Raw genomic sequence first — 14385 nt, 5'->3', positions numbered from 1 at the left:
GCTTGTAGTATCAACAGTTGTATTGCTCACAACCCACAAAATCTATTAGCTTTCTTTTCATCATTGTTTTTGTTCTTTAATCTTGATCTTGCTTAATTCCATGTAGTGTTACTGCCAACAAAATATTTTGCCACCTCTGTGAATCAATTATTTATCATCAAATCTTGATTTTACTTAATTTTGTACTTACCCAACTATCAAATAAACCAATTTATTAGATTAATGAGTAGTAATTCTTAATTAACAAGGTTTTTATATCAAAGAACATAATTTTCAAATTTTTGGATATCCAATTAATTAGCTATAGATCTAATCCAGTTTCCTCTTCAAGGGATATATATAATTTATTTATTTATTTATTTATATGTTTGGGTGAACTTTGGTGCCCATTTATATCTACTTAATTTGTACTGTTATAGAATTAGAAAATATAAATATACCTCAAATTGATAGCTGGTAAGTTTGTTGTATTTCAATTGTCTCCAATATCTCAAACATAATATTCATAAAAGTTAGATTAAAAATCATTATGATAAACCGTAACCAAATATACAACATAATTAAAGAGAATAAACCATAGGCAAATACCTATTATTAAGGAGAACATTTGTCCTAAATCATACTGATAATTTTTTAAATTAAAAAAAAATCTCATGTGATAAGTATTTTCAATGAACCTCACACATTTTAAGTTTTTTTTTGTCTCAATTTATCTCACATGTATTAACGAGTGTGTGGATCATCCACTCTTAACGGAGAGGACAATTTTATAACTACAAATTATGTAAGACTTACAAGTAAAAAAATAATAAAATTTTTTTAAAAAAAAAAATCATCACCATAATCCTGTGGCCCTCTTGTAATTTGTGTTTAATAGCCATCTGAGAACACACTGCTCCCCGTCCAGGAAGATGATTCGGACTCTGCTCACTATTAATTTTTATTTTTTTTTTTTATGATAAACCAATACTCCACATTATAATTGGAATTATTATTTGCCTTCAAACCCATCCAACAACTACATTAGAAAAATAAATAACAGAGTCATGTATGAAGATTGCTTAGGGCCAAGCGATATTCTTTAATTTCACTTTTTTTTTTGGTTAAAATATTCTTTAATTTCACGAATGTTTATCTCTGTGTATGATTTGAAAATGGGTTTTATCTGATTGATATGAAAATGGGTTACTAATAAGTTTCATTAGCAAAATTAGGGTTTCACGCCACACGAAACAGAATCATGTTCTCATCAGCTCAATTGAAGACCTCCTTCTTCATCTTCTTCTTATCTGTTCATATCGCCATCGCCGTAAATCGCCATATAATCAATTTCCGATCACCAAATCTCTTCCCAGAAGGCTTAGCTTGGGATCCAAGAGACCAACATTTCGTAGTGGGTTCTCTTCATGATCGCTCCATCAAAGCCGTCTCTGACGCCGGCGTCGTAGAAACCCTAATTTCTGACACCGACCTTCCACCCGAAGTCGCCTTCCTCGGCCTTGCCGTCGATTCCGTCAACCGTCGATTCCTCGCCGTTATCCACGCCGTCGATCCCCATCCTCCCTTCAACGCTCTCGCCGCCTACGATATCCGCTCCGCCGCTCTTCCTCGCCCACTCCCGTCCCCCTCTTCCGCCGTCATCGCCCGCGTCCCGTCGTTACAAAGGCAACGCTTTCGTCACCAACTCCGCCGGTAATTTCATCTGGAAAGTCACCGTCGACGGAGAACCATCAATCTTATCAAGATCGAATCTTTTTACTTCGCAACGCGTGTATCAAGATGAACCCTACAATTTCTGCGGACTCAACGGCATCGCTTACGTCAACGCTGGTTATCTTCTCGTTGTACAATCCAACACCGGAAAATTGTTCAAAGTCGACGCCGACGACGGCGGCGCTCGGCTGGTTTTACTGGAGAAGGACTTGAAAGGAGCTGACGGAATCGCCGTTAGACATGACGGCATTCTGGTGGTTGTTTCGCAGAACAAAGCTTGGTTTGTGAAAGGCAGAGATGGTTGGGCAGAAGCAGTGGTATATGACGAAACTGCCCTTGATGCTGATAGGTTTCCTACTTCGGTTGCGATACGAGAAGAGATGAGAGCTTATGTGGTATATGGGCAAGTTGATAAGGGTATGACTGTAAATGTGGAGATATCTGAGTTTGGTATAGAAGAAGTGGTATCAGCCGTGGATGATAAAGGCGAGACTATTTGGATTTACGTTTTGATTGGGCTGGGCCTGGCTTATTTCTCTTATTGGAGGTTTCAGATGGGCCGGCTCGTTAAAGACATGAACAAGAAAACTGCTTAATGGGGGCCCATTGTAGGTCCATTGTAATTTAGTTTTGCTTAGTGTATTGTGAATTTGAAAATCAAGTATATGCACATCACCTGTTTGATAAAATGCGGATTCAGAGATAGCAAACGAATTTTACATTTTACATTGAAAATGGTTACAACATGGTGTTCAGCAAGTAAACTGAAAGAGATGATCAAATAGGAATGGCATTGGAAACGGTTGGATACACGACAGATACAGGATGACCCATGATGCTGCGTCCCTTGCTGTGTTTGAAGATATAGACCAGAGCTCCGATGGGCCATTCCACAGCTCCTGCAACCAAACAAGCAACGAAACCAAGTGTTGGCCCAACCACCTTGCACCGGCAAGGATTGCTTGATGTGTCACACTCAATGCATGATATACCCATCTTCACTGCTGCTGCTGCCTTCCAGTTTCTTCACCAAACAGCTATATAGATCCTCAAATCTCTTCAGTTCCTGGGATTAAACACAGAGTCTTTCTTTCTATTCCTGAGATGAACCACAAATCCCTTCTGCAATTGGAGCTTTAAAGATCAAATAGCAAGAGCGACACAGCTTTCTTCATTGATGTGACTTCTGTTTCTGCTAATTTTATAGGATTATCTACCCGAATTATCCCTCGCGTCATTAAAAACAAATATATAAAAGAGATGTCGGTATGAGTTGTCAATTCATAAGAAACACGTGTCAGAATCCGTATGGTAAATTGACATTCGATTTGACTGGCGAGGCACGTTATAGGGTTCCTTTGTTAACGCGTGTAATCACGGCGTGAGACTCACCTGATCCAGAATCGTTGACAGACTCTCTGCAAGTGTCACGGCGGTCACCTTAGTGGGCTGGGCTTTAGATCTAATAAAACCATAGCATACTCAGCCCAATTAAAAGTAAAGAGCAATACTCTAAACTTGGAAAGAAATTGACTTAGTTTTTGAAATATTTTTTTGACATAGTTTAACCCCAAAAATGGAAGACTAACATATTTTAGAGATTTTTATTTGAACATTACAACAACTTCCACTGGTGGAACATTTTGTCTATTTAGAAAAACTCAATTTTGAAACCAGTTCTTTGTAAACCAGCCTCATAACAGCTAAAAAATAAAGCCTCTAATGACTTTGGAGGTACAAGAAAGAGTAGACATTGAAACCCGGCATTCTTACCAAAAAAAAAAGGAAACCCAACATTAGTTTAAGGGCATATTAGTAATTCTTATACATTTAAGTGAGGGCATTAGGTCTTCTTACTTATTTATTGTATAGGATTTGATCATATCATTTCGAGGTTGTCCCTTGTTAGCTGTTGTTCGCGATTTTTCTTCTCTCCTGTGTGCTGTGTTAGGTCTTGTGAGTTGTGATTTCTTGTAAGTTCTACACTCTTTTGTTGGGGCTTTTGTATTGTAACGGCTCCTAAAGGTTTATGATTTGTATGTAAAAGAGAGTTGTCTTGTGTGAGATTGAAGGTGTACTTATTCATTCTTTATAGTTGAAGACCATTCGTTTTACCTCTGCCTTAGATGTAGGATCGTAAGATCTGAATCAAGTAAAAATCTTTGTGTTCATTAGATGTGATTCATCTCTTTGTTCTATTCTGGAATTTTGAGTTGTGTGATTCATCTCTTTGTTCTATTCTTTCAGTCTTGATTGTTTCTTTCAGTCATGGTCCTGCTTAATTATTCACAATTGTAACAAAATTAAATAAGTTAATTTATGAAATTGATGAGTACTATTTCTCAATACTTTTTTTCTACTTTCAAATCTTTAAATATTCAACTAATTAGGTATTGATCCATAAACTAGTTTCCTTTCAAATAAAGGCATTTGAACATTTAAAATTTTGTAACTCAAGGACTTGAATAATCATTCAGTTCATGGAAATTTTATAGTTTAATTAAATTTAGATTGTTATAAAATAAACAAATAATTACCTTAAAATTTTCTTTTATAGGTTAATGATATTTCATTTGTCTCCAATATCTCAAACTTAGTTTAAAAAAAAGACTTAAAACCATTGTGGTAACCTATGGTCATATAGTATAATGAAGATTGTATATAGTTATTTATTGTCCTCAATCATGCATTAAGTGCTAATACTTATAGTCTTTTAATTTCTCAAAATAAATTACTCTTCAAATGTTTCATGTGATAAACTTTCCCAATAAACATCACACATTTTAAGCACTTCATGTATTCAGTATTCCACATTATAGTTGGAATTGTCATTTACCTTCATGACCCATGTAACAATCAGATTAAAAAATCGATTAATAAATGCATCCAAAGATCACCTGAGACCTGAGTACAACTGAGAAATAAGTTTAACTATTTAATATAAGATCCAACTTGGGTTTACAAGTTTTAATTTCGTTCGCAAGATATTTTAGGTATCCTAGCTGTCTCCTCTCGTTCTTTATGAAAATTATATAATAAGGTTTATTTAATTGATATAAGACTCAACTGAGTTTTGACAAGTTTTAGATATAGCCAAGATTCAATCCAAGATACTAACACGTTATCAAATAAATAACAACAACAACAACAATAAGCCTTGTCCCAACTAAATGGGGTCGGCTACATGGATTCTTGCCATCTAATTAGTTTTGTTCGAAGCCATGCTAGATACAAGGCCTAAGCTATAGATATCCCTTCTCACCACTTCTCCTAAGGTTATCTTAGGCCTACCCTAGCTCTTCTAGTTCCTTCAATACGGATTATATCATTTCTCCGTACAGGAGCATTTATAGGTCTCCGTTGAACGTGGCCGTGCCACCTCAAACGATTTTCTCTAAACTTATCACTTATGGGAGCAACTCCCAGACCAACTCTAATATGATCGTTTCTTATCTTATCCATCCTAGTTTTGCCACTCATCCATTTTAGCATCTTCATTTCTGCTACACTGAGTTTATCTATATGATTTTTTTTAACAGCCCAACACTCTTCACTTACATCATATATAGCTGGTCGAACAACGGTCCTATAAATTATCAAATAAATAAAAGAATAATTTTATTTGAACTCTTTAAGGTTTGGTCTATGCATTTTTAGTACAAAAAAATGAGACTTTACATCAGCCTCCCTGTATTATAGAAAAAATCAATATAAGAACAAATTATCACTTTTATGATCAATTTGTCTTTATTTATTTATTTTTTTCACATACACACCTCACCTGCCATAAAATCTCATGATTCCCTTTTAGTCCAAAAATTATAGAAAAATCCTCAAATTCAAATATTTTTTTGTAACAAATGCGCTTTTTATATATAGGGAAATTGGGGTTTATATATATATATATATATATATATATATATATATATATATATATATATATATATATATATACTAGTAAGGACACACGTGCATATGCACGTGTGGTTTGTTCACGTGGATTAAGCATTCGTTAGTAAACGTAGTGGTATTCTTTATTCTAGTTTTGTTGTATTTTTGGTAGTGGTATTGTTCATCTGTTTGTCATAAAATTTTGGTATTTGAGGATTAATTTTTGTAACATTTTAATGCTCGCTGAGGGACCTGTAGGAGGTCTAGTAGTTGTCCTAGAAGTAGAACTAATTTGTGAAAGTGAAACCGATCATTTTGTTCATCTCGATCTTAGTTGGGTTTCTTTATTATATTTGCAGATTGGTTGGGACCCCTCTCATGAGAATGAGTGCTGATTTGCGGGATTTATTTTTGTATGAGGCCTTTATGTATTATAATCCTATACTTCTTGTGGTAAGTTGTTTTTCTTTGTATTTTATTATGCTTTTTAAGTGGCTGGATTACTTCAAACATCTAGAATTTGGGGGAGGTGCCGGATTCTTTCATCTCTACCATACATGCCTTACTTTCTGTGTTGGTTTTGTAGTCATTGATGGTGTGGTTTTGGGAAGTGAATTTATGGGTTTTTGCTCAGTCTACTATCAATTATGCAAAAATATTTGATCTTTCCCAGGATCATCTTTCACATAGAGAAATATGGAAGGTACAGTGGGTACTAAAGTTCTTCTTGTCTATCGAATTCATCATTAATTCTTTGGCACCAGTTCCCAACTCCACTCTTTTATATGCGCCAAAAAAGTAGCAGAGCTTGGCTAGGATGGTTCCGTGTAAGACTCCGAAAACCATGAATCCTCCTTGTCAACCTTTCCACAATCCTTACAAGAAACTAAATTAATCAATCTCAAGAGACAGAATAAACACCATGATAATAGCTGGCATGAATATTACAGATGAAAAGACAATCTAAGCACAGCATTCTCGCAATCCTGTAAAACACAGTCTCATTTTAAGTTCTATAAAGCCAGGGGCGGACCTACTAAGGGGCCGAGGGGGGCCATGGCCCCCCCCGGATTTTTCAAAATTTTGATTAATTCCCTTCAATTTTGAATTTTTTATATTAATCTTCTTCATTTTTCCACTTTTTTCTATTGTCACATGTGAAATGTCACTATTTGGCCCCCCCCCCAAATATTGAGAACAACTTTAAATGTAAAATAATGGGTATAAAAGTCAATCTCTAGTTAAAAACTAATTCCTCAATTCCTATTTATAATAATTAATATAATAATTAATATAATAATTAATATTTCCTAGTTTTTAGGAGAAACTCTTCATATTTCTTAGGCTTCTTGTTGTTAATGATTCAGGTAAAACTATAATTAATATAATATTATTGAAAGTATGAAATATGAATACACGATTAGTTATTTGGCAAATTAGATTTTTTAATATTTAGCTCACGATTTAATTAACTCTTTTTAAAATTGTCCGCATTACGATTAGTTATTTGGCAAATATGATTTTTGAATATTTAGCACCACGATTTAATTAACGGTTTGAAAATTGTCCGCACGACTAGTTATTTGGCAAATTTGATTTTTGAATATTTAGCACACGATTTAATTAACGGTTTGAAAATTGTCTGCACGATTAGTTACTTGGCAAATTTGATTTTTGAATATTTAGCACACGATTTAATTAACTCGTTTGAAAATTGTCAATTACACGATTAGTTAATTGGCAAATTTGATTTTTGAATATTTAATAAAGAATAAATTGTTAATGTTTTATCATTATTACATTTATTAAGCGGTATTCAAATGATACTTGGTTGATTTTGATTAGTTTCTTCTTCTTCAATTAATATTTCCTAGTTTTTAAGAGAAATTATTCCTATTCCTTAGGCTTGTTGTTATTAATGATTCAGGTAAAACTATAATTAATATAATATTATTGAAAGTATGAAATATGAATACACGATTAGTTATTTGGCAAATTAGATTTTTTAATATTTAGCTCACCGATTTAATTAACTCGTTTTGAAAATTGTCCGATAACGATTAGTTATTTGGCAAATATGATTTTTGAATATTTAGCACACGATTTAATTAACGGTTTGAAAATTGTCCGCACGATTAGTTATTTGGCAAATTTGATTTTTGAATATTTAGCACACGATTTAATTAACGGTTTGAAAATTGTCTGCACGATTAGTTATTTGGCAAATTTGATTTTTGAATATTTAGCACACGATTTAATTAACTGTTTGAAAATTGTCAGCACACGATTAGTTAATTGGCAAATTTGATTTTTGAATATTTAATAAAGAATAAATTGTTAATGTTTTATCATTATTACATTTATTAAGCGGTATTCAAATGATACTTGGTTGATTTTGATTAGTTTCTTCTTCTTCAATTAATATTTCCTAGTTTTTAAGAGAAATTATTCTTATTCCTTAGGCTTGTTGTTATTAATGATTCAGGTAAAACTATAATTAATATAATATTATTGAAAGTATAAAATATGAATTTACAATTTTAGACGTAATTAATTATATCAATGTAGTTAGGGAAGAAGGCTATTTTGGGAAATAAAAATGTAGCCATGAGTTTTGAGTTATTAAATCTCATTTAGTTATTTGAGAAATTACATTTTTGAAATTTTTTTTAATGACTTAAATGTTTAGTAGTTTTAGAAAATAAGGGAATTTTGGGAAGTGAAATGTAGCCATCCTCCCCTCAGTTCGTGCTTTTATAATAGTAGTATGATATATATATATATATTTTATATGAGGTTCATCCGGGCAAGCTTACGCGCACCAGGATTACATCCTCAAGGGAGTTTTTATATAGCCCAATACCTCCCCTAAGGAGGTTGGGCCTTTTATATATGCCGCCAATAAGAATTGAACCCACAATCTCTCCACTGAGAGGTGAGTTCTCAACCACTACACTATCCTTCCATTTAGCTTAAATCCTATTTGACCATTTTCGCCCACCTAGCGATATGAAACTTTTTATTAAATATATTGGTAAACATTATATATATATATATATATATAGAGAATGGTGATAAATGGATAATACAACCAAACGACCCTAATATTTATTTTGATAATTTGATCCTTCTAACATTTAAGATTTTAAATAGTTAAAAAGTTATAATTATAATTTTAAATGTAATAAGGAAAAAACACGAATTTTAGTAAAAAAAAGTGACTTAAATATTCCTTTTTCTTTGATAATTTTTTTTATTGGAATATCATACTCGAAGAAATTGACTAGCTTAACCCTAAAACTGGAAGATTTACAAAGTTTAGAAAACTCCATCTCCATCTCCATCTCCATCTCCACTCCATTCCAATAACAAAACGACCACGTACTAATGGAGCATTTGGCTTTTTAGGAAAACCCCCAGTGGAGGAGCATTTGGATTTTTAAGAAAACCATAATCCCAATTTGAACAACACATCAGTTAAAAGACAAAGGATTTGACAATTCTGGAAATCCATATTTGAACAATAACATCGCAAGCATCTCACTAAGGAGATTCAGATACGATACAAGAAGCAAGCGTAAACATTGAATACAAAAACTGAAACAGAACATACAAGATGGATCATCATCAATTCATCACATTATTGTGTCAAGCAGAACTAAGAAAAGATGATCAAATAGGAATGGCATTAGTAACCCTAGGGTAGACAACAGTTGCAGGATGACCCATGATACGCCGTCCCTTCGTATGCCGGAAGCAGTAAACCAACGCTCCCACTGGCCATTCCACCACCGCTGCAGCCACAAATGCCACAAAGCCAACCGTTGGCCCAACCACCTTGCACCGGCAAGGGTTGCCGCCCGTTCCACATTGAATGCAAATCGGAAATCCCATACCCATCGATTCTTCAAATCTCTTCAAACCCTGAAACCAACTCAAACTCAAACTCTTCTCCCTTTTTCGCAGTTATCGCTTTGCGAATCTTGTTAGCTAAACCTTGTAACTGACGATGATGTAACTGCCATCGGTTGTTTCATTTTATAGGTATCTCTTCTCGTCTTCTTCAAATGTGAGTAGGTTCCATTAGGGTTTACGTGTCGATACAAGAAGGTTGCATGTTTACACGTGTCAGATTACGATAAGATCACAAGTGACACGTATCATTTTGTCTGCAATTGAGAAAATTATTTATTAATATTTTTAATGTATTTACACGTGTCACCTGAATGAATGGATGACTCACTGAACCCTCACGACAAGTGTCGGTGGAGATTCCTGAAGTCAATTAGGTAAATTTGAGGTATCCAGTGGGTTGGGCTCACTGTTTTCATTTTTATGGGCAAAGATGGGCTTAGTTCGGCCCAAAAATAACATTCTAGAGATCAACAGCCAACATTGTCCAATAAAGACCCAGAAACTGATGATTGGATTTGGGAGGATCATTGGCCATTATGAGTCCTGGGAACTTATATCTCAAGGCCCAAGATGATGGGCCCAACTAGCCCATGACTCCAAGCACCCAATAAATAAAAATTGTAAAAGGTTGTCCGGTTAGGCCCAGAAGTAACTCAATTGATGAAGGCCCATAAGCTAAATTAAAGCTTATCTTGCCGGGTTTATGTGAATTTAATTCTTGGATGACTCATAATCAAGCCGGTTCTTCGTTATTCTAAACAGTAAACTAAACCGATTGTACATGTGAAATTACAAAACATATCCCTAAATTCAAAGTGAAAACCTGGGTTTTTAAGGGATAAGAAAGTACAGTTACATATTAGTTCATTACATTTTTTTTTGTTTTTTTGTAAACAGTTCACAACCTCTACGGTTTCGGTCATTTCGGATATAAACACAATATCATATCAAATGCGTTAGGGTTTTTGAGGTACTCGACGAGTGAATTTTCGTTCAGAAAGGAACTCGCAAGCTACAGTGAAGCTTCAGTAATGGCGGCGAAGGACAAGAAACCTAGGGTTACCAGAAATCCGGATCTGATTCGCGGTGTTGGAAAGTTTTCCCGATCGAAGATGTATCACAAGCGTGGTCTCTGGGCGATTAAGGCCAAGAACGGCGGTGTTTTCCCTCGCCACGATGCCAAACCGGCGGAGCCAAAACCTCTAGAAAAGACACCAAAATTTTATCCTGCTGATGATGTGAAGAAGCCTCTGGTTAACAAACACAAGGCTAAACCCACTAAGCTCAGGTTCGTTATTGGAATTTCTTCTTTCAGATCCTTGAAAGTCTTCTTCTGCTTTTTTTTTTTGGGGTCTTCCATTGATATCAGATTTGTTGGTTTTTGCGTTGTAGGCCTAGTATTACTCCTGGAACTGTTTTGATTATTCTTGCTGGGAGGTTTAAGGGCAAAAGGGTTGTTTTCCTTAAGCAACTTCCGTCTGGATTGCTTCTCGTTACAGGTAAGATCACTCTTTATGTGTTCATTTGATGTAAGATTGTTTTTTCAATTTATTAGGAAATTCATTGCATAAGTGATTTAGATATCGAATTATATTGAGGTAACTGGCTAATGTTGGATGAAACAATATGAAGAATTCCTGAGCAAATGTTAGTTATCCGTACACTCTTATGCATAAATTTCTAAATTCTGTTAGGCTAATGAAACTAGATATGTATCATATACGCGCCTACAATAACCTATTTGTCTAAATATAGAAGTAATTAAGTAGCTTAACCCGATAATATTCTGGACAATGCTGAAGATTGTCACTGTCCCCTATGAATTTATTACGCTTACGTTGAAAAGTGGTTTTTCAAAGATGGGGATCTCTGTTAACTGTTACTAGTTGGTTCCTGAATTTTCTAATACCTAATATGTTTTACCACAAGCTGTTCGATTGAAGTGTCATCAGGAGAAGACACTCTATTTTAAATCAGTAGAGTGGCTCCATTGATTCCTTACTCTTATGTTTTACGGCTATTTCAACAAGCAATTAAACTTGTAAAGTGATGATGCATTTTTTTGGTCCAATTAACTGAAGCAAGACCATTCCGTTAGCAATTTATTATCTGGAAAAAGATTGAAGACCTTTTCCTTGTTTACATATCAGCATTAGCATTTTGGCAGCTGTCTTGAAGTTTTGACACCATATTTCACATGTGAATCATTACGATGTTGCTCCAGATCTTTACCACTCTTCTAGCGTGAACATCTATAGGAGAGGAGCACCATGTCATGCATGAACAAGGGCTAACTTTCTTGCTTTTAATTTCTGATACCCTTGTAATTTCTTTTCCCCTTGTATACTTAGCCTAGGTTGCTTTTGCAGATTCTGGTGTCGACTTGGTAATGATCTTCTGTTGCTGGACAACAATTTTGTAAAATTGATTAATTTTCAACTTTCCAAATATATGTGGTGACCTTCTTTTAGCTACCCTTGATAGCTTTTTCATGCTGCAGGGCCATTCAAGATTAATGGTGTTCCTCTCCGCCGTGTCAACCAATCATATGTGATCGCGACCTCCACCAAGGTAGACATTTCTGGTGTTAATGCAGAGAAATTTGATGACAAGTATTTCGCAAAGGAAGTTAAAATGAAGAAAAAGAAGAGTGAGGGCGAATTCTTTGAAGCAGAAAAAGAGGTCAGTCCTTACCATTTGTAACATAACCCTTAAATTGTCCATGTGAATGAGGCTCTAAAAATTGTGAAAGCTTTGCCTGCTCCATGTTTCATGAATCTCTCTTTGTTTCCACTTCTTTAAAAACCATTAAAGGAGAAAACAACAAGAAGAATATGGTCAATAGATGGAAACACTAACCTGAGCCAGCCGCAGTAATTGTTTGTTGATACTTCTTGTCCTGCACACCACCAGCTGTGAAGACAGTGGGGTTGCTAAGGACGAAGAAGAAAGAGGAGAAGGGAGTGGGTAAAGAAGCAGTGAGATAGAGAGAGAGAGAGAGAGAGTCAGTCAGATGAACATTGCTTAGGACATTGACTGACCAACAGAGACGATATTTTGGTGAAAGAGAGACTCTCCCTCTCTTAGAGGGGGAAAGAAGGGGGTGGGGGATGGGAAAAAAGGGCGCCTTAATTAGCCAGTTTTATTTGGTGAATGTAGGCAGTTTAATTTCACTATATACAACAGCGGTTTACAGAAAAACCGCTAATAAATACTCTTATTCGTGGTGGTTTAACTAGAACCGCCACTAATTTTACTGCGATTAGCAGTGTTTCCTCAAACTGCCACTAAATATGTAGATTTTTGTACCACAAAATAACTTTATGTGCATTGGTGACAGTGTTTGGAAAACCACCACTAATTAGCGTTTATTGGCAGCGGGCGACAGGGTTTCCCCTTACCTTTATTTAAATTACAATGAACAATCTCATAGAACCATAATTTCTAATGAGATGACAAAGAACAGTTATATTTCCATCTGCCCTGCTATTGATAATGATGCACCAATGAGAGTTCGTGTGCTTTATTTTATTCATTCTGTTTTCTGAATCTTGCCATGTGAAAATAATGTAGGAGAAAAAGACACTTCCACAAGAGAAGAAGGAAGACCAGAAGGCAGTGGATGCTCACTTGATAAAAGCCATTGAAGGAGTTCCAGACTTGAAGGTTTACTTGGCTGCCAGGTTTTCTCTTAGTTCAGGCATGAAGCCCCATGAGCTTGTCTTCTAGGAAGAGCTCCTGCAAGCTTTCAGGATTGATTTCCATCCTGCATAATTTTTGTCATCCTTTTTCATTCTTGTTCTTAGGGTTCGACTTTTACTTTATTTTCCTGAGCCAATCAAGCTCTCTTGGAGTTCTGTACCTTTTACTGATGTATTTGAGGATGCGATTTTTGGTTATCCCTAAGATTTACTGATGTTTTGCACCTTTTGGCTTTTGACCCTGTATTATGTATATATGATAGTTTTTGGTATCCACTCAGTTTTGCTGATGTTTTGCACTATTTGGGAATCAGTTGGTAATGATCGACACTTCTGGGTTATGTGGACGTCCTGACTTGGGCGCCATTTGTGACAACTAGAAACTACAGGGGCTCTGGAAACAAGACTTACCGAAACTATAAGCGAATTCTTGTTCATACCATTGAAAATTACAATTAGCCCCTCCCTTCATCCATCTTTTGCCCTCATCTTATTGGAAATCATCTGCCACTTCTCCCTCGTTGGAAACCTCCTAGTCTCTCTTTCCTCCATCTTTTGGCGTTTCAGATGCTGTTGCATTGGAGCATGATTTGAGCGAGATGATAAAAGGAATATAACAAAGGTTCCTTACCTCATTATACTTTGATATTCACCAATGGATTGTCTCCTGGGAGAGCTGGAAAGGGTATGGAAAGGAAAGGGCAGATCAGTTAAAAGAGTTTGGCTACTTAGGCTTGAAATGGTTTTATTTTCTTAGTTCTCAAGATGCCCCTTGAAGAATTCTATAAAATGAAGAAAAAAACTTGCAAAAGCAATTTCGGCAAGGTCTTCAAAGTGCATTGCAACGGGATGGACTCCCCCGTCAGCTTAATTTGAGTTCAAAAGCTTTGGCAGCAGCAGGGAAGGAGAGGTGCTAGCGATGACCGGAGCTCCAATTGAAGCTGTTGAAAATGGGCTGGATAAGATATACTGGTGGTGTTAGATCATCGTATTGAGATCACAGGCGCATCTTCTAAAGCTCACTTGTCTTCTCATATCTCCATTAGACCCATTTTAGATGACATTTTGTCCACAAAGACCAGGTTTGAGTCTTGTGTTTTTTATCATGTTCATACGTAGGGTCATGTCGTCTAAGAGCACGACATTAGTGCATGTGTCCACTCAT

General features: G+C 35.5%; 3 protein-coding genes and 1 pseudogene across 3 annotated transcripts; 2 read left to right on the top strand and 2 right to left on the bottom strand.

The window, feature by feature from the left end:
* The first annotated feature begins 1173 nt into the window (after nt 1-1173).
* Nucleotides 1174-2309, top strand: LOC149001170 (uncharacterized; annotated as a pseudogene).
* Nucleotides 2310-2490: 181 nt separating this feature from the next.
* On the bottom strand, nt 2491-2932 carry LOC149001169 (uncharacterized). Its single transcript, XM_089141105.1, has one exon. The coding sequence runs from the start codon at nt 2707-2709 to the stop codon at nt 2491-2493; it is 219 nt and encodes a 72-aa protein (XP_088997231.1). The 5' UTR covers nt 2710-2932.
* A 6344-nt stretch (nt 2933-9276) lies between these two features.
* LOC149001168 (uncharacterized) lies at nt 9277-9504 on the bottom strand. The gene has a single exon (XM_089139511.1). The coding sequence runs from the start codon at nt 9502-9504 to the stop codon at nt 9277-9279; it is 228 nt and encodes a 75-aa protein (XP_088995637.1).
* A 951-nt stretch (nt 9505-10455) lies between these two features.
* Nucleotides 10456-13567, top strand: LOC149001167 (large ribosomal subunit protein eL6z-like). The gene is made up of 4 exons (XM_089140787.1): nt 10456-10807; nt 10912-11018; nt 12020-12201; nt 13093-13567. The coding sequence occupies exons 1-4, from the start codon at nt 10551-10553 to the stop codon at nt 13246-13248; spliced, it is 702 nt and encodes a 233-aa protein (XP_088996913.1). The 5' UTR covers nt 10456-10550; the 3' UTR covers nt 13249-13567.
* Nucleotides 13568-14385: the final 818 nt, after the last annotated feature.

The sequence above is a fragment of the Hakea prostrata genome, chromosome 11, assembly GCF_041222555.1.
Source record: "Hakea prostrata isolate BN-2017 chromosome 11, UWA_Hpros_2, whole genome shotgun sequence".
Taxonomy (NCBI): domain Eukaryota; kingdom Viridiplantae; phylum Streptophyta; class Magnoliopsida; order Proteales; family Proteaceae; genus Hakea; species Hakea prostrata.
The sequence above is the reverse complement of the archived record's forward strand: the minus strand, read 5'-3'. Positions and strand labels throughout refer to the sequence as shown.

Coding starts and splice junctions, on each gene's coding strand:
- LOC149001169 (XM_089141105.1), bottom strand. CDS start 2,709: ATGGGTATATCATGCATTGAGTGTGACACATCAAGCAATCCTTGCCGG.
- LOC149001168 (XM_089139511.1), bottom strand. CDS start 9,504: ATGGGTATGGGATTTCCGATTTGCATTCAATGTGGAACGGGCGGCAAC.
- LOC149001167 (XM_089140787.1), top strand. CDS start 10,551: ATGGCGGCGAAGGACAAGAAACCTAGGGTTACCAGAAATCCGGATCTG. Junction 10,808..10,911: donor GCTAAACCCACTAAGCTCAG/GTTCGTTATTGG, acceptor TTTGCGTTGTAG/GCCTAGTATTACTCCTGGAA. Junction 12,202..13,092: donor TCTTTGAAGCAGAAAAAGAG/GTCAGTCCTTAC, acceptor AAAATAATGTAG/GAGAAAAAGACACTTCCACA.